A 20,947-nucleotide genomic window follows, 5' to 3' on the forward strand; every position below is an offset into this window, starting at 1 on the left:
TAGAAAACATGTTGACAGCACAGATCCTAAAAAAAAAAAAAAACAAGAAAAAAAACAGCACTGCAAACTCAGGGGATGCATTGAAGATCCCAGTGGATGATGGAGTCACTGAGCACCCCCTATTATTAGACCTCTCTATTATTAGAGGCTGCATCAGTATTGAAACAAAGAGGAATTAAAAGCTTAACATCACCTGTGAACGGATGGAACTGCTGAAACATAATTCTATTGAATATGCATTATGTTAACCTAAAAATCTTGTGCATTTTGTGATATTTCTCATTTATCTGTGTTTTTGCATAGAATTGTGTTGTTACTCACAAAGCTGTTCTAACTCTTAACATTGTGTTGTATTTTGTAATCATACACTGCCTGTTTGTTGTTGAATAATGGAAATTGAATAATGGACTTTACATCAGATTGCCTAATTTCCAATGGCAATCATTAGTCTTAACATTTGACTGTTTTGATAAACAACATTCCAAGTTCATGTTTAGTTTCAAGCTTTAATTTCAAGCTGCAGCCAACAGACATCAGTGACCTATTTTCTATTCCAACTTTTGTTCTAGCATTGATGCACAAGTGGGTTGCCTTTCTCTATATAGTGATTGCCCCACATACGATGCAGAATGCAGTATGGTAAATCTCCCTGACTCAAAGAGGTTTCCAGATCAACCCTGGATACTGTCCAGCAGGATGTCTTCAGGGCAGACTGCTGAGTGTCTGGCAACAGTCATGGTCGCTCTTCAACTTGTTGACTTCTGCCAGCCTTCCTGTCTAGATGGATTTGGACCTTTTACTTTAAAGGAGCCACATGAAAGATGTTTACGTAATATGTGTGGCTTCTCCTCTCATGTTGTCCTTTGAATCTTCTCCTATAGGACAAAGGACTCTCCACCACAGGAGTGATGTCCTAGAGACTGTGGTCCTTGTTAATCCCTCAGAGGATACAGTTGCATCAGAGGTGAGGTTTAAAAACAGATTCATTTTTTGAAGAAGCATGCTGCTTGTGTGTATGCTAGCTTCCTGACAGTGATGTATTGGTAAATAAAAAGATGGGTGAACTGGGTGTATGTGGGTTTAGCCTCCACCATGTTCCTGCTGACTGACCTGTCAATTCCTTATTGAATTGCATCCTCTTTTGGGCAGAGTATTGCATAAAGACTGGTGGAACTGGACTATTTTCAATTTGAATTTGACATATCTTTATGAAACTAGCTGCTTCATCTTCCTTTGTCATTGATGCAGGTATTTCTCTCCATCATGGCAATCGTGTCTCTCCTCTAACTCCCCTCTATTTCTCTCTCCCTCTCCTCTCTCTCTCTCTCTCTCTCTCTCTCTCTCTCTCTCTCTCTCTCTCTCTCTCTCTCTCTCTCTCTGTATCTGTCCCAGATCCAGTCTCTACTCACAGACTCAGCAGGACACAAGCTTCTGGTCCTGAGTGGCCAGAGCTCAGATCACGGTGACCTTCTTCTTCAAACTGGGGTTTTCACTTACCAGACTTTTTCACGTGTCATTGCTGATCCTGGGGTAAATCAATTCTACCATCGTATTATGCTCCACAATATTTTGTTGTTGTAGCATACATTCACTCATTTATTTGAAGGGTTTGGTGTTGATTATAGCAGGAGAGGAACACACTTTGGATACATTTTAGGATCTCATCTAGTGATGCTGTAGATGAAAAAGGCTCAAAATGTGTAACATAATTTTCTGGTATGCAGAAAAGGAGGTTGCCCTGCTGACAAAAATGTAGATTAGATTAATATAGTATTATTCCCCAATATCCTCCTTTTCACTTGAATTTGATGATTCTGAAAATAATGTACAGTATTTTATGTATTTGGAATCCAACCAGTTACCTTATTATTATTATCTACAGTGTCTCCAGTTGATACTATAAATCTTAAAATGTTATTTTAATAAAATTTTTTGACAACACAGATAGACTGTTTCTATACATCATCACTGATCATGATATATCTGGCTGTGTCCCCCCTTCAGGTCAGTGAATTACTGGGAACAGCAGCCCCCAAGCAGCAGGCAACACTTATTGTGTCCTGCCGCGGGGAGGTGGGCTGGAGCTCCCTGGGACAGCAGCAGCACCTACGGGAGTTCCTGGAATACAAACTAAATCCTGATCCCGTGCTTCCCAAGATGGAGGGCGTCACCGAATTCACTGAGTACATCTCAGAGACGGTTGATGTCCCTTCACCGTTCGACCTTCTGGAGCCACCTACCTCCGGAGGCTTCTTGAAACTGTCTAAACCATGTTGCTACATCTTCCCCGGTGGGAGGGGAGACTCTGCTCTCTTTGCTGTGAATGGTTTCAACATCTTGGTGGATGGAGGCTCTGACAGAAAATCCTGCTTCTGGAAGCTGGTGCGTCACTTGGACCGCATCGACTCCATTCTGCTTACACACATCGGCGCTGACAATCTCCCCGGCATCAATGGGCTCCTTCAGAGGAAGATAGCAGAACAGGATGAGGAGCAGTCCCAAGGCTCCACCAATTATAGTGACTGGATGAAGAACCTGATCTCTCCAGAGCTAGGTGTGGTGTTCTTCAATGTACCAGAGAAGCTCCGCATGCCAGAATCAAATCTCAAAGTCAAACGCAGCATTGAAGAGGCCTCACTCACATTGCAGTACCTTAACAAACTGGGAATCAAGCCGGAACCACTATTTCGAGTGGTCAGCAACACTATTGAGCCCATCACTCTGTTCCACAAGATGGGAGTGGGCAGGTTAGACATGTATGTTCTGAACCCTGTAAAGGACAGTAAAGAGATGCAGTTTTTAATGCAAAAGTGGGCCGGCAATAGTAAGGCTAAAACTGGTATTATACTCCCTAATGGGAAAGAGGGAGAAATATCTGTTCCCTACCTGACATCAGTTACAGCCTTAGTTGTTTGGCTCCCCGCCAACCCTGCAGAAAAGATTGTCAGGGTACTGTTCCCCGGGAATGCACCACAAAACAAGATCCTAGAGGGACTAGAAAAATTAAAGCACCTTGACTTCTTGCGCTACCCTGTAGCCACACAAAAGGACATTGCTTCAGGAGCTCCTCCCTCTGCCATAAAACAGACAAAGTTAAAGCAAAGAACAGATAGCAAAGAAAGTCTCAAATCCTCCCCCAAGACTACAGCAAAGGCATCAAAGAAAGAAATTGATGGCCAAGATGATGTGTCAGCTGCTACAGAGGTGAAGAGTGATTCTGTAAAGGAAAACAAGTTAGAGAAAAAGGAGGAGAAAAAGACTACCAAACCTCCAAAATCTAAGACTGATGTGCCAGAAAAGAAAAAACTCTTGAAAGAAAAATCCTTAAAAAAGCACTCCAAAGAAAGAGCATCAAAAATGGATGAGAAAAAAGACAAGGAAAAGAAAGAGATCAAGAAAGTGAAAAAAGAAGACTCAACCAAAAAAGATGAGAAGAAAGATGGCAAGTCCAAGGAGGACAAAAAGAAGGACACATCCAAACCTGAGCTAAGAAAGATTACGAAGCCTGACCTAAAACCCCTGACACCAGAAGTCAGAAAGACATTACATAAAGCTAAAGTTTCAAGTAAAGCCAAGACTGGTAAAGTCAAAGTGATCAAAGCAGAACCTGCTGAACCCAAGCCAGAGGAGCCAACTACAGCTGAAACTACTCAGCCTGAACCACTACAGAATGGAGCTCTTGAGGGTCTGTCTGCTCCTTCCACACCAGAAGACCTCACCAAGGATTTTGAAGAGTTGAAACAAGCTGACGTTGTTGCTGTATCCTCAGAGCTACCTGACATTACTGAGGTTGCATCAGAGCCATCAGAACAAGGCCTTATCCAAGAGGAGGAGAAAGCTCAAGAAATTATATCAGAAATCATTCCAGATACACAGTCTCCAGAAAAGGAAGTACTGGCCTCAGATTTGAAAGCTGAAGCTGAGGCTGAAGATGAAGACAAGAAGTCAACACAACAGCAAGAGGAACAATTAGTAGTAGAAGAGGCTGAAAAGTTTGAGGATGAGGGAGCAGCTATTGAGGATGAGGAGGAGGAAGAGGAGGAGGAAGAGGCCAAAACTGTTGAAAAGAAAACAGCAGAGGAAGAGGAGGATATGGGAATTGGAGAAGAGGAAGATGAATCAAAATGGAAGGAGGCAAAAGACAATGGGCTTGACAGGAAACATGAGGTGGAAGAAATGGAGAAATCAGAAATTCTCACCGCTAAGGTTGAGACAAAGGGTTTAAAAATGATGCCGTCCAGGGAAGAGGAAGAAGAAGAGGCATTGGAGAAAGCTGAACTGGAGGAGGTCGAAGATTTAGATGTGATAGCAGATGAAGAGATCAAAGTCAAACCTGAAGATTTTGCTGAAGGGCAAATGGCCCAGGTCATGGACAGCAAAGCCACTGAACTTGCTACTTCAGCCAAAGATGAAGAAGATGAGGAAGGATACCTATCACATGTAGGAGGGGTCACAGCTCCCATAACCTCTGTAGCTCAAGGAGCTGCTGCAGCGGAACCAATCTCCTACATCCAAGATGAAACCATTCCTGGATACTCTGAGACAGAACAAACCATCTCTGATGAGGAAATTCATGAGGAGGCAGAGGACAGAATACCACACCTTCAATATGATGTTGGCACGTATGATATCTCCGTTCCAGATCAGACAGGTTCATTTGTAGACATTCATGGCATGAGGGAGATGCAAGCCGCAGCCATGTCTGACAAAGGGTTTATACCAGGTGTACAGGAGCAGGTATCTGTCTTCACCAACATTATTGCTGCTCCTTTGGCAGAAGAGGAGCATGTATCCTCTGCAACATCCATAACAGAATATGACAAATTGTCCTCCTTCCCCACCTCTATTGCTGAAGACCAATCTGTGGCATCTGTCACAGCACCTCAAATGGAGGAAACAGGGAAAAGTTCTTTAGTTATGGATACTGTCAACACTGTTCCCCTGTCAACCCCAACTGATGCCACCCAAGGCAAAGACTACCCACACTCTGCAGGGACCATCTCACCATCCTCCTCTTTAGAAGATGACAAGTGCTTCAAGTCTCCATCTGATGATTTACAGTTAGCTGTCACTGAAGTGAAGACAAGTGCTAAAGTTCCTGATACTCATGATGAGGAAGAAGAAGAAGAAGAAGAAGAAGAGGAAGATGAAGACCAAACTCCTAATGTTGACATTTCACTTGAAAAACTTCAAGAGGGCTATGCTTCAACCCAAATATTCCAGGATAAAGAGAGAGATACTGAAAAGCTTGCTGGCTCAGTGTCTCCAGGTTCTATCCAGGATACCAAACCTCTACACCCACCAGTTGAAGAGGAGCACATAGATACAGTTGCATCAAAGGATATCTCATCTGTTGTGCCCACAAAACCTTTTGGATCAGACTCAATAACATCAGAGAGTGAAGAGCGTTGCTTCAGTCCAGATGATAGCACTGTGAAAATGGCCTCCCCTACACAGTCTGGACCCCCAAGTGCAGCCCATTCTCCATTGCGTCAGTCACCTGTGGAAGAAAAGACTAAGGGCTTCCCTGAACAGGAGCTACAAAAACAAGAAGAGTTCCCTGACATAGCCATTAAAGTTGAAGACAAAGATAAAATTAAAGATGAATCAGATAAAGAGAATAAGATTCAGAAAGATACTGACATACAGAAAGCAGATCAGCATGAGGTAGAAGCTTTAACATCTTTGGATAAATCAGCTGAGAAGGACATAAAAGAGATTCCAATGATGAAAGAGACAGAAGAATACACTTCCTCTATACCAAAAGACGAAGACAAACAGAAGGAGACAATGCCTCTTGCTGCTGCATCTGTAACAGGAAAAGTTGAGGTGCCCATGTTAGTAAAAGATTCTCTTGCTGAGGACATTGCCAGTGTGGGAGTACATGATGGGCATCAAGAGAAAGAACCCAAAGTGCCTATACCAAGTAAATTTCCAGAGAGGGAGGGTCAGTTTTTTGATGATGACGAAGAAGATGATGATGACGATCATGATGATAAAGCTGTTGTTAAAGTCGTCAAGGAGGTACAGGAAATAGAGGGAACAAAGGATGACACTTTTGATCTCAAACAAGTCATGGCTGAGCAGACACAGAAAGAAATACCACAGGATGATGTTCCTGGTGTACAACCCATCCAAGGAGATATGACAGAGAAAGAGGTAGAAAAGGATGTTACCTCTGATGTTAGACCCATTAAGGATGAGCAAAAGAGAGTGAAAAACTTGATACTCCTGATATCAAACCTATTAAAGAAAGAGAGATGGAAAAAGATGCTTCTGATGTCAAACAAATCATAGATGAGCAGAAGCAGAAAGATATCACACAAGATGATTTTGATATCACACCCAAAGATGAGATAACGGAGAAAGAGATGACAGATGTTGATGTGTCCGATACTGTGACCATGAAAGAGCAGGAGAAAAAGAAAGAGGATGGTACATTTGATATTACATGTATCAAAGGTGAGGAGATGAAGATTGAAAAGGACCATGCAACTGACATTGAACCCATTAAAGCTGAGATGGAGAAAGAGGCGAAGAAGGATGATATAACTATTGTTAAGCATATTAAAGAAGAGGAGAAGAAAACGGAGACAGAAAAGGATGAAATCTTTATTATCAAAGATAAAAAGGAGGAGAGACAGATTGACATTCCTGATACCAAAGTCATCAAGGATGAGCAGTGGGAAGAAGAGAAAGTCATGGATGATACCTCTGTTGCTAAACCCACCAAAGAAGAAGAAAAGATGAGTAAAGATGATAGCTCTGTTGTTAAACAGCCCATGGAAGAAGAAAAGGTGCAAGAGATGAGTAAAGATGATATGAGCAAGGTTGAGGAAAAGGGTGTAATGATGAGTAAAGATGAGACTGTCAAACCAAGCATACAACAAGAAAAGGGAGAAGAGGCTGGCAAAGGTGATATTTCTGCTACCACATTTACCAAGATGGAAGAAAAGGATATAACAGCAATAAAAGATGATACTTCTGCTATCCAGCTTACTAAGGTGGAGGAAAGGGATGTAGTGACAAGTAAGGATGATGCCTCTGCTGTCAAACCAACCATAGAAAAAGAAAAGGAAGAAAAGATAAGCAAAGATGATACTTCTGCTATAAAACATACCACAGCAGAGGAAAAGGATATGGTGACAAGTGAGGATGATACTTCTGCTGTCAAACCAGCCATAGGAGAGAAAAAGAAACAAGAGGCAAGTAAAGATGATACTTCAGTTATCGAACTTCCCAAGGCGAAGGAGCCGCAAGATACTTCTGTCATCAAACCAGTTGTGGACAAAGAAAAGGAACTGGACACAAGTGAAGATGCCAGTGTTGCTGCCAAACCTGGTAAGATTGAAGAAGAGGATATAATGACAAGTATGGATGTCAAAATATCCATGAAAGATGAGATGAGCACAAAGGATGATACTTTTACTGCCAAGCCCACCATGCAAGAGGACAGTCAGAAAGAAATCAGCAAAGATGATGTTAGCACTGTCAGATCAACAATTGAAGAGGAAAAGGAGAAAGAAGTGAGTAAGTCGGACACTTTCACTGTCAAACCATTCAAGGAAGAGGCAGTGACGATTCAGGATCATAGTTCTGCTATCAAACCTGACAAGGAGGAAGGAGATATATTAACAAGTAAGGCTGACATTTCTGTTGACAAGCCTATCAAGGAGGAGGAAGGCAAAGGAATGCCTGGTGTAAAGCTCATCACAGATGAAGAGAAGAGGGTAGAGGTGGGTGAAGTTACACTATCTGATATAAAACTGCTCAAGGAGGAGAAGGCGGAAGAGCCAGTAACAGATGAATCTTATGCTGTGAAACACGTTAAGGATGATGAAGAAAAAATAGAGAAGAGTGACCTTTCTGAAACTAAACCCCCCCAGAAACAGGACAAAAAAGAGGCAGTAAAAGAAAGCACTTCTCCTGTCAAAGCTATTGAGACTGAGGAGGAAGAAGAGGTAGAAGAGAGTGATGTTTCTGCTATTAAACAGATAAAGGCGCAAGTTAAAGAGTTGGAAAAGGGTGATGCTACTGACTATAAACTCATTACAGATGGAAAAAAAGATGAAGAGACTGAAAAGGATGATAAGACAAAAGAGAAGGAGACAGAAGAATATGTTGACTATACTAAGGGGACAAAAGAGAAGGACTCTGAAGTCAAAATTATCAAGGATGAGAAAGATCAAGTCAAACAGGACACTTTAGAAACTCTATCCATCAAAGAAGAGGAGAGGGGAGCACATGAGGATGCTCTATCTGGCACAGTGTCCATTTTAAAAGAAGAGACGGAGAAGACGTTCACTCCAACAGATGGCACCAAAGATGAGAAAAAAGGGGCTGGAGAAGATTATCCATTTGAGTCTGAAACCAAGATGGATGACAAAAAAGAGCCAATTCTTGCTGTGGCCGAGCCCTTGAAAGAGGACAAGCCTGAAAAAGATCATCTTTTTGAGTCAGCTGCGACTAACATAGGTAAAGACACTTCTGATGATAAGGTTATGGAAGCACAGAAAGAAAAAGATACTTCTGGCTCTACACCAATAAAAGTTCAGCAAAGCAGTGACACGTCTGCAGCTAAGTCAAGTGATGACAAAAAACAAGCAGAAGATGACATTTCTGTGGTTCCTCCTGACATCCAGGAGAAGAAAGAAGAAGCTAAAGATAAAGACAGTGAAGCAAAAGTCATCACCATTCAAGAGGAGAAGATGGAGAAAGAAAAAGATGACACACATGTTGCTGAGCTAACTAAAGAGCAGAAAATGGAGAAGGAACAAGAAAAAGAATACACATATGAGACTGAAGATATCAAAGATGAAAAAAGAGATGAGGATGAAATATATGAACCTGCTAAAGTAAAAACTATTCAAGAAAAAGGTACTGCAGATATAAAGACAGATGAGATGACTGAGAAAGAAAAGTATGACTCCTACGATAAAGAAGAGAAATGGGAGAGAGAAGAATTACAAGAGAAAGCCCTAGATAAAACCATCAAACAAACTGCACAAACAACATTAGAGGAATCAGTGACAGCATCAAAGGTGGATTATAAGCCCACGTTTCTGGTTCCGTCCTCTGATGAAGACAGGGAAGAAGAGGAAGAGGAGGACATCTGTATGGGAGGGGCAGGCTCCAGACCTTTGTCAGTCGAGCCTAGAAAATCAGAGCATGACATCACTTGTGAAGGCCTTTTCTCCTCTCAAACTTCACATAAAGTGCCTAGTGACCAAGCTACAGAGCTTATACCTGAAAAGAGCACAGCAACTATGACTACACTTACAACACAGGAGCCCTCTATTGATAAAGACATCAAAGAGTTGGGAAAAGAAGAATACAGACTTTTACCTGAAGCAGACAAGGGTGTTATGTCAATTGAAACCACATCTGCACCCCTAGCCACACCAGAACCATCCTTTATTGCCACGTCAAAGGAGGAACCCATCTCAACTGGAGTAATTTCTAAAGAGGCACCAGTTTCTGACATCCCTATCACTAAAGAGGATCCCATGTCAGAATCTGTTGAAAAAAGGCATGTGTTATCAACATTATCAAGCACTGACAGTCAACCAAGAAGTTGTACGCTATCAAGCACTGAGAGCCAGTCTAGTGTAGAGGAAACACCCCAACTGGAAAAACCAATACCAGCTCTGAAAGACTCAGCACTTAGTCCAGAAGAAAAGAAAAAGCAAGAAGAGAAACCAGAAAAGGAAGCAGAGAGAGAAATGGAAGGAGAAAGAGAAGTGGCTTCACCAGGATTATCACAACCCTGTTCATATTTTATGCTAGATAAAGATACTGAGAATACTGTTGAGTCTGCTGGACATGCTGATACTGTAAAATCAGACAATGCCACTGTTAAAGCAGAAGGTGTTGACAAAATGGCCTCAGTGAAAGAGATGGTCAGTGAAACCCTACAAGAAGAAAAGCAAAACTTTGGTGCATCCAAGTATGAGCCATACGAAAAGCCTATCCCTAAAGATCATGATTCAGACTACAGAGGAGGAAGTGAGGTTTCAGAGGGTTTTGATCAGGCCTCTGAGATTGGCATTGATGACAACAGGAGAACAAGTCAGATAGAGTCTGGTGGAGCCATGTTCCTCCTGGATGATCAATACAAAGAAGAGCCTCTGTCCTTCAGCAGAGTTGACTACAGTCCAGTGTCGCTTACAGAAAGTGAACGAAGCAGTCATCACAGTCAAAGTGCCTCCCCTCAATATGAAGACAGAGAGAAAGGCCAGGAGGAGGAGAGTGAGAGAGAGGAAGTACCAGACACACCTTATGTTGAAAACAGCTTTTCATCTGTAGACATGCAAGATAACAAAATGACCCATGCTGCTGAATCGTTGTCTTATGTATCCAGTGTCAAAGAGGACAAACCTGAAAAATCAGAGAAAGAGAAGGAGGATAGGGAGGAAGGCATTTCATCAGCCCCTCAAACAGTGGCTGGAGGAGAGGATAGTACATACAAAGTTTCTACTAGTATGGATATCCATACGTCAGACCTATCATTAAGACAGGAAACACCGTCTACTTCATTGAGCCAATCAAACCTCGGCATCCAAGCCTCAACTACTTCGACAGCTTTTGGAGAATTCACAGAAAGGAAAGCCTCAGAGAAAGAAAAGGAAAAATCTGCTGAGTCACTAAAAGACAAGATGGAATCCTCTGATACTGAAAGAGAAGGATCTCCCTCTGGTCGGTATTCACCAGCAGAGAAAGACATTTTAGCTCAGCGTTCTTCACCTTGTGAAAAAGAGGAAACAGCTAGTGACTCAAGAGCTGCACCTAGTGCCACATTTTTAGGACATCAGATAGACGACAATGTCCTTGCATCTGACAGTAGTCAAATTAGCAGCTCTGTCACTTGTAAATCTATGCTTGACTTTACAGAAAGAAAAGATAGTATGGTGGATAAAAGGCTACTTGTTGAGGGGGAAGATTTTAATGATGATGAGGATGAAGATGAGGATGAGGATGAGGAAGAGGATGAGGAGGACGAAGAGGAGGTCAGTGATGTGGATTTGGAAAAAGGTGCCAGAGAACAATCAGAAAAAGAAATTTGTAGACGTAGCTCTGATGATGCCACTGTCACTAAGTTAGCAGAAAAAGAGGACTCAAATAAAATTTCTCAGTCACCTGAATCAAGCCCTCTCAAAGATGACAAAACCTGTAGACCTGCTGCCGATAATCTATCCACTTCCAAAGTCACTGAGGCAGATGAGAAGGGCTTGGATGAAAAATCTCCTGAAACAAGGGCTTTCAAAAAGGAAGATATCTATGAAGCTAAAGCTGATGAGAGAACTGCATCCCAACTTCCTGAGACAAAGAGTGAAGATGTAGATAAAAATATTACATCACCAGAACCGGGTTCTCTCAAAATGGCTGAAATCTGTGTAACTACTTCAGATGATGCCAGTGCTTCTGCACTTCATGAAACAAAAAAGGTGGATGCAGAGAAAAGGGTTCCATCACCTGAACCAAGTCCTCTCAAAACAGATGAAATCTGTTCAACTAGATCAGATGGCATCACTGCTCCAGAGTTTCCTGAAACAAAGAAAGTGGAAGACACAGACAAGAGGCATTTATCACCTGAACCAACTGAAGCAGCCCCTCAGAAAAAGTCATCTGTTGTGGATGCCACTGTGGCTGAAGTGCCAGAGTCAAAAGAAAAAGAAGACAAAGTGTCTCTATCATCAGACCCAAGCATTTCTACAAAAGAAGAGTGTAAACCAATGGCCACAAGCAGCTTGACAAGTAGCCTTGTGCCAACAGACCATGCAGAGTCTTTGTTCAAGCCTCCAGTTAGTTCGTCCCCACTGCTACCAGGCAGCTATGCCGATATTGGACAGAGTGGATCTGGAGACTACCCCTCAGAATCATCTGAGCATTATTACAGTGAGGTCAGTCAAGTAGGAAAGATGAAGGAGGGTGAAGGAGAAGCCCTTGTGTTTTCAGACACCTCCCAGCTATCTAAGTTAAGTGATGACAAATATTACAGCCAAGGAGATGCTGAAAAACAAAGGCTGATGCTAAGTCCAGATGAGAGGCAGACCTCGGATATCACTACAACACATGAGGAAACTGCCTCATCAACTTGCACATACACCACCATGACATACTCATCCTTAACATACTCCTCTGTATCACACAGCTACTCTTCATCAGCCTCAGCTTCTGTTCCCTCTAGCCAACAGTTTGGAGAAGAAGTAAAGACTTTGATGGCGGTATCCACTTCTGGTCTTGAGCAGGACTCTGAGGTACCTTTGGTCAAAGAAGAGGCACCATCCGTTACACAGTCTAGGCCTCAGACAGATGAGTACATGGAAGTGACTATGAAACCTTCAACAATTGCCCCTAGTCTTTCAGAAGCATCTGTGCCCATTCAATTTGAGACCAAACCACCTTCTCCTATCCTGCATGCCACTGCCAAAGAGATTTTGGAACAAGATGCTTCTTCAAAACCAGAAATGGACAACAAGCAGAGCAGTGATGATTTTTATGTACTAGAAACTAAGCTTACAACAGCAGCTGCACCATCATCTTTACAAAGTAGCCAGCCAGTTAAACTGGAAGAGAGTGTATCCACATCAGGGGCTCTTTTTGATGTTTCTCCCCTGCAAAGGGCTTACTCTTCTGACAGAGGGTCAGCAGAAACCAAGGAGGAGTCTGACACATTTGAAATGGAGGAAAGCACCCTACCATGTCGTATTGAATGTCAACTAACCACTGTGGCTGAGCAAAAAGAGACAGTTTCCTCAATAACTGAGTCACATGTGGCACAAAGCACCATATACGCTACACAGACAAAGACAGTCACTGTAACCGGTACTACCATGGCATCTCAACCTGAAGTAGAGATAAAAACACAACAGGCTGCATCTCTTACCCCAGTTTGCCCTGAGGAAATTCACAGTGGAGCTACAAAAACCTCATGTGCCATAGCAGATCTATCAAAAACAGAAGAGGAAAGAGATGCAAAGGAGGAGAGACTACAGTTAAAAGAGGAAGAGAAAGCTAGAGAGATGAAACCTCTGAAGGAGGATGCCAAAGTGTCAGAACCTAAAGAAAAAGAACCAAGGGAACGAGATGACAAGACAGAATTTACTAAAGAAGACACTGAAGTCAAGGAAAAAATGGAGGAAAAGAAATATGAGGAAAAGTTATGCAAAGACAGCACCACTGAGGAGAAGAAAACTACAGCTGATCCAAAGATGAGTGAAAGAGCAGAAATTGGAGAGGGCCAAGAGGCAGAAAGTGTAGAGGAGAAAATGTTGGAGAAACCACTAGAGAGGCTGGAGGTAAGGCGGAAGAGCAGTATATCTGATTGGGAGCTCCTACAGAGGCCTGAAGGTTGCCCAAGTGCCCCTCCTCCAGGTTATGGTGATGATGATGATGAGGAGGAAGAGGAGGAAGCAATGGAAGCAATGGAATGGATGACCACTGTCCAGGGTACCTCTCTGTCCTCTGCAAAAGATACCTACCACACAGACGCATCTAGAAAAGAAGATGGACAGTCCGATCGCCCCTCTGACTTGAACACAGGAGCCACCTCCTCGTCTTTCTCGCCTCCAGGGTACTCATCCTGTGAATATAAACATCGCAAAGGAGAACTTTCCCCATCTTTCATCAATCCCAGTCCCCATCAGCTTTCCAGTGATGAGGGCGAAGAGGATGGACGTAGTGACCACACCCGGGAAGGGGATGAGGATGATCGTGAACAACACTCTGTTAAAAGGAGGTCTCACAAGCAGAGGCGTCATCATGCTCAGAGTCACCATGGAGATGCTAGTCAGGGGCCAAACCAGTTGCCTGGTGCTATGTCATCTGGACTGGGTGTGACATTAGCAGGAGAAGAGACACCTCCAACATCAGCAAGTGAATCATTGCCTTCACAGTCAGATTCTGATGTCCCACCAGAAACTGAGGAGTGTCCATCCATAACAGCCGAAGGAAATCTGGACTCAGATGAAGATGCTGAACATCTGCCTGTGGACAAACTATCAGCTTCTGGAGCAGGTGGGGGCCACCATCCCCCGTCACCTCGGTCAACCCAGAAGACTCATGACCCCCTTCCCACCCCAATGAAGGACCCTCTTCCTCACCCTCCCCACCCAGACGTGTGCATGGTAGACCCAGAGGCACTTCTCAATGACTATAACAGCACAGATAAACCTCCCAAGAAGGAGCACAAGACCACCAAAGTCCTCAGAAAGGGCAAACCGAAATCAGCCTCCCCTGCCCGGAAGGGGGATGTCAGGAAGAGATCCTCCACTCCAGTGAAGCAGACCTCCAAGGACTCCGCCTCACCTCGCTCAGCCTCTCTGAAAAGGAAAGACACAGACAGAAGCTCCAGGCTGATTAAAATGTCTGAGACCCAAGGATCTAGGAGTGAGATCCATAACCCTGGGAAAGGCTTAGTCAATGGTGTCAAAAGCAGTTCAGGTACGCTGTTATCTTGATACAATTCTACATGATTATAGTGCAGCAACTGGCTTGTTAAAACATACTGTGAAATTATATTTCCTAAATATGACAGTAACTTTAACAGGTATAATTTACTAGCAGGAAGAAACAGACCAGAAAAGATATTATCCAAGTAAGCCATTGTCTTAGACACTGAAACTAGCTTATATTTTGGTTCTGTTCCAGGTAACAACTCTCAAAAAACTAGTTCAGCTGTTCCCCCTGGGCCACCCATCTATGTGGACCTGGCTTATGTGCCCAACCACTGCAGTGCCAAGAACGTGGACCAAGAATTCTTCAAGAGAGTGCGGGCCGCTTACTATGTAGTGAGTGGGAATGACCCAGGCAGTGGAGAGCCCAGCCGTGGAGTGTTGGATGCCCTGTTGGAGGGCAAGGCTCAGTGGGGCTCTAATTTACAGGTAGCTCCCACTCACCTGCGTGTCTTAAAGAACAATTTTTGTGTTTTTGAAGGCTGTATTTCTAACTTCTCTACCATGGTGTCCATCGGTAAATACTACAGTTTCACAGACTGCACTGTATTAGAATTTAGAAACTGATTGCTAAAAATCAAGCTCCAACTCTGCTATATGGGGCATCTAGGCTATCCTTTAAGTAACACTGGAAAACTATCCTTTTTGGATCCAAAATGTTCAGTTTTTAGCTTGTTATTCTTGCTGCTACAGCTTATGTCACCTCTTGTTCCCTCTGGTTGAGTACCTGTGTTCCAGGTTTGGTACTGAGTGAGGATTATTTTGACTTTGTTTTCCAATATCACCCGTGCATTATTTAGGCTATATGAACTGAAGTATAGCAATGTGGAACTGTGAATGAATGCAGACTGAACACAGAGAGAGAAGCAGAGAGGTAGAAGAGACATAACCAGCATTTTGGTTTGAAAAAGGACATTTATGGGTGTTTTATGAATGCTACGTTGTGGAAGGCTTAATTGTGCTGTATAGTTCAGTTGGAGCCTGATCTTCAGCGCTAAATTGCTCAATATGAACACAATCAGCAAAATTGTTGTATTTGCCAGTAGACACTATGTAGGTAGTCAGAAACACAGCCAAACTTAAAACAAAAAATACAGAAATTGTCCTTTAACCATCATTCCTCACATTATCTGACAGGAAATACTGTATATCAAATTCTCATGCTGCCCATCTGTTTCTCGGCCCTCTGCAAATTCAAACCAGTTTAACAAGGAGTTTTGCATCTGCTGGTGTTTTCCACCAGGGACATTTTGATCAGTTTATTATGACTCAACCAAATGTGGCTGTTACCATTCATAATAGTGACTTTATACATGCTATTTTCCGCTTCTGTCTCTGGAATTGCATTTAATTGTTAGTTTTTCCTTTAGTTTTGGCAAGACCTTGTTTTAACACAATACTCTGCCAATCTCCTTTTCTTTTTCAATTCCTCCCTACTCTCTCTCCTTCTGTTTCTTGCTCCCCTCTCCATGCTAGGTGACTCTGATTCCCACCCATGACACGGAGGTGACCAGGGACTGGTATCAGCAGACCCACGAGAAGCAGCAAGATCTCAACATCATGGTGCTGGCCTCCAGCAGCACCGTTGTCATGCAGGATGAATCTTTCCCTGCCTGCAAGATCGAGTTCTGAGCTTCATAAGCCCTGATGTGCTTTTCCCCTCCCATCCTCCCCCCTCCCTGTCATCTGTTCATACTCGAGGTAGAGCAAGGGGAATGCCGTACCCCCTGCTGCTTCAAAGCTTCTTGCTGTCTCATGATACCAGTCTCCATTGCATTTGCTGCAGTCCTCAACATACTTGATTGTGTTAGCTGAAATCAAAGACATGTCAAAACATGGGGTCTGTGGTTTCTATGACAGTGGGGTTATGAAAATAATGTCATTTTGTTTTCTTTATAATTCAAAATAACTAAAGTTGCACAGCCATTTTGTGGCTTGGATATAGAGAGATTTGATTTCCCAAGTACGTGTCCTAAAACATTTCTGATAATTGTGGCAAAAAGTCTTTATCAGTCAGACAACACTTTATCTTTTATAGACATTTTCAACACTTAACAGCATACTTACAATACGATATAATACAACAGAATAATGGACAAGATTTGCCCAAAAATGAATTAAATATATAATGCCACAATTTGTCTGAAGTATTCGCAGGGATAATTTCTCACACTATTAGATCAAGGGTTGCATTCAAATCACAGTTGATCTCAAACACAGACATGAGATACCCATTGAACAAAAAGTGGCAAATATCAAATCCAGAGTGCCAAAACAAGCTCCAAAAAACTGTTAACCTAAACCATTGTTACTCAGCAAAATTTCTCCTGACTCAATCAGTGATGAATGGCTTGTCAATCTTTAGATTGTATGCACAGTGTTTTAGGGTTGTAATATTTTTTCTCATGTTTCTTAATTTTGCGGCTCTTTTTTCCCCATGAGCTATAACTCTTTGCACACAAAGAGGCATGATCAAATTGTGAACAATTCTGCCAGTGCTCACGCTACAGTAGTGTCTGGATTAACTCAGTTAAGACATAAATTGATGTTATGTAGAAAAGGGTCATTCTTTGTACTTTGTTGTGAAGGTGTAGGAGGTATCTGAATTTGCCACTCCTCAAGAGCTAGCATCTCTGAAATCTTTCTTCTCGGCTTTCACAGCTTAGCTGGTGCATGATGCTTTCATTTTAGCTCAGACTCTTTCCCCCAATGGTTAGAGAATTGCATAGGGTTAATCATTTGTTAGCCAGCCAGTGGATATAATGTAGATAGGTTACCACACTGTTTGGCTGTGTCTATGCTCAAGTGAATGTTAATTCAGTAGGCACCAGGCAAAGGGATGATGTTTCTACACTAACCATAACTGCTGGATGTAATGGTTCTTCTTTGGCTATTTTAAGTCATTGTCATGGTCTTTGTTGGTTGTATGTACTCAAGTATACATATAGGATAAACATTTCTATATCAATATAGAGGTTATGTTAAACAAATTATATATTTTGTGATGATACAGCAAATTATGATACTGAAGCGAATGCTGTTTGTTTGGTCATGCATTTGAGAGGAATGTTTAAAGGATGAATTACATTTCTACCATTTCCTCCTATTCAATTACATTATATTGATATTTATATTGCCAGAAGTTGGAGACGGTAGTGACCTTTGACAAATGTAGCAATGGAAGCTACATTCACACCCTTGTGAGTGAATGTTATGCCAATGGGAATTGCAATATGAATTTTTATTACTTGGGTTGCTTTTCAGAAGAAGAAAAAACCTACATGAGGTATGTTACAGAAGGACACTTCAATGTGCCTTTAGGTTGTGGTCTTGGGCAGTAAGAGCTTTATTTTAAAGACAGGTCAGCTATTTTCAAACAGAGCCAGAAACCAGGGTAAAGAAACTGAATAAACCACTTTGAAACAAAGGACCAATCAGTTCATACAGTGCACAGAGTTCGCTTGTTTGATACTTTTACCCATACCCACAGTACACACTTGAAGGTAGATGCAGAGATTTTGTTTGCCTTTTGGAAATGCAGTTGTTGTTATCTGATTAAGCATTCATCTCATATTCTGGATTGTCAGCTAGAAAAAGTATCAGACCAATATGAATGTCAAAGAGCAAGGAATTGCACCAAATAGGAATGCACTTTTCGATGGTGGGGGAGGAGAGTTTTGGGAGTTGCGTCTTTGTTTCTAGCAAGAACTAGAGCTAGTTGTTCAAATATACAGCGATGTTACGAAGCTGGGTAGCGTGGAGGCACTCTGAAAAAACAAACAAACAAAAAAACAAACAAAGAAACAAAACAAAAACAAAACAAAAAAAAACAAAAAAACAAAACAAAAAAAACAACAACAAAAAAACAGGTGTTCCTCCAAAATGAGCTTGCTGTTAGAGAGGGAACATAACTGCAGAACTTTATCTAATTGTAATCAAACTTTACATAAAATTTTAATCCCAGAATAATGTTTATTGAATTAGCATGAATGTACTGGACACAGTTGAGGAATGTCATTGAAGTAGTTTATGTGTTCGAGGGGATGATACGCGCTGAAGGGCAGATGTTGCAGCTTTGTGCGCACCAACATGTTTTCTGTGGGATTATTATTGTGGTTTTTCCTGCTGTGTCACGTGATGATAGTGGGGCTCAGACATGCCGTTCACAGCCAGACTCAGAGTAGCCAATGTGTCCATTTTAAACTTGCAGTAGGTCGACACGGTACGTTTTTAAGTCACTTTTTTTTCTTCATTTATATCAGAAAACAGATTTACATATGCAGTTCATGCTCATGTATTAACAATATTTTTTTTGTCCAAAATGTATTTCATCATTATTTTCTCTAAATTTGCGCTAAAGACCGAAAGTAATTCTGATTGCTTTGTGTTTACATGTTTCTATCAGTATTTCTGTTAATGCAGCTGATTTCAAGCTGAGGTTGGTTTCCAGTAGGCTGAGTTGAGACTAGGGATGGGCCAGGCTGGGTGGGGCAAGCTTGGATTTCTGTGTTTTGAATTGTAGCTTGGTGCCATCTACCAACACAACGATGGGTTGATAGAAAGCTCTTGCCAAGCAAAGCAAGGAGGTGCCCCTGCTTGCACAGTAGATCTTCTATCAATTCTTTACCTCAATCTAATGCAAAATAAAGAAACTAGAGGAAGGCTAGAGTCCATCGTCGCTTTGTGCTAGCCTGGGACCAGTGCCATTTTATCTCCCTGTAGAACTTACTCAAGTGTTTTATACCTCATCTCTCAAAACCTCAATCCTCTTTTCTCCACCCGGCCCACCTTACTCTCAAATCAAACACAGATGAGTCATAAGGTTGTTGCTGAAAGTTTTCTGTCAGTGTTATGCTCGTTCATTCTCCATGTCTGCCAGCATTATGCACTGGATAAGCCTTGATATTATGCATCTCATGCTCATGATGTCTCAGAGGCAGACATGGCTTTTTTTTCCCTCCCCAACCAGTGGGAGGATTCTTTTCAGTTCCAGATGCAGGTTGTATGTTAAACAGCTGGGTACGCACAAGTACACACACAGACCCTAGTTTGGAGGGACTTTGTGTCCAAGGGCACACTTCCTTTGAGGGTGTAGAGAGGACAAAAAAGGTTTAAACTAAACTAACTCCCTTGGAAATACCAATTGTTTGCACCCAAGTGTTTGTCAGTTAAGCAAAAAGTCCTTGCCACTATGTTTTCAATCCTGTTTGGGATGTGTACTGTATTCTATTAAAAAGCCAGGAAGAAGCTTTCTAAAATAATGTATGAAATGAGTTTTGTGGGTGGTTGATATGTTGTGTTGTCTTTGAATAATGTAAGCCGGTGGATCCCTAATACCTGGCCTTGGGAACCAAGCAAATGAATGCTGTGAAAACACTCAATACTAAACTGTATAAGTATACAGAAGCTGAATGCACTAAAACGGAGATCTATTTTTCTGAATGTAGAGTGGGTATGACTGCACGAATGCTGCTGGATGAAAACAAACATAAAAAAAGAACATATTCACACACCAACACAGCCAGAAATAAATTTGAGGAAGCACAGAAGGTGGGCAGATGCCGCGTTGTGTTCTGATTCGACAGACTGTGTGTTGTTGTTCACACTTACAGTGTCTTGTCGTTTCAATTATGCTTCTGTCCCAAGAGGGAGAGGAGTTCGATTTTGACGTGGCAGGAAGCAAAGTTAGATTCCATGAAAAAACATATATTAACTGCAACACAGAAAAAGTACTGAATGCAGCTCTAACTTTTTCCTTTTCCTGAATATGACTTGAAACACATGCAGACTCAAGAAAACATCAATAAAATAATCAAACAAATGCTACATGTACATTTATGTACTGTACACAAATTTGTATATATATATATCTCTCTCAAAACAATAAATCTGAAAGATAGAATCCTTCTTGTGATACGTTTTCATTTTAGGTGATTTTATTGACAGTATGATCAAAACTCCTAAGCCTTCAACCAAGAAAACTCCACAAAATGCTGACAAGATACAGGATGAAAAAAAAGCGCATCTTTCAGATCACTTACATCACCATACTCGCATCAAAAAAATGAAATCATTTGACCACAATACAGTATCATCCGCCCATCTAATCTTTCTGCATGTGATTTATTTAGTTATAATCCTGAATGTAATCGTTTAACATGGAAATAATAATAAAAAACAAGCTATTTTAAAGAGGTATATTTGAAAAAAGCTAACTGTCTTAACTGGTACTGAAATGACCTAATATAATACTGGGCTGTGCTTTTATTGTTTGCCCTTATTAACATGTTGTTAAGAAGACGCTGTACTACTTGTAGTTATGTTTGATTCTTATTTTGGCATTGTATTTATCTTAGTTATGTTTTTTCTTCTTCAGCGCAATATTCGATATCTCTGTCTCTTTAAATCTAACTTGTAAAACTAGAACTACTGCAGATTCATTGTAAAAGGGAAACAGCCTGGTGATCATCAATTAAAGTACATTGAAATCTAAA

General features: G+C 41.7%; 1 protein-coding gene across 1 annotated transcript in view; it reads left to right on the forward strand.

The window, feature by feature from the left end:
- The window catches only part of map1ab (microtubule-associated protein 1Ab), a 44,026-nt gene extending 23,079 nt beyond the window's left edge, over positions 1–20,947 (forward strand). The window contains 6 exon segments of the mRNA XM_030053201.1: positions 882–964; positions 1,393–1,530; positions 2,005–6,267; positions 6,270–14,442; positions 14,650–14,882; positions 15,930–20,947. Of these exon segments, the coding sequence (XP_029909061.1) occupies positions 2,158–6,267; positions 6,270–14,442; positions 14,650–14,882; positions 15,930–16,085 (12,672 nt within the window). The 5' untranslated portion in view covers positions 882–964; positions 1,393–1,530; positions 2,005–2,157 and the 3' untranslated portion in view covers positions 16,086–20,947.

Source organism: Myripristis murdjan, chromosome 6 (assembly GCF_902150065.1).
Source record: "Myripristis murdjan chromosome 6, fMyrMur1.1, whole genome shotgun sequence".
Classification (NCBI taxonomy): domain Eukaryota; kingdom Metazoa; phylum Chordata; class Actinopteri; order Holocentriformes; family Holocentridae; genus Myripristis; species Myripristis murdjan.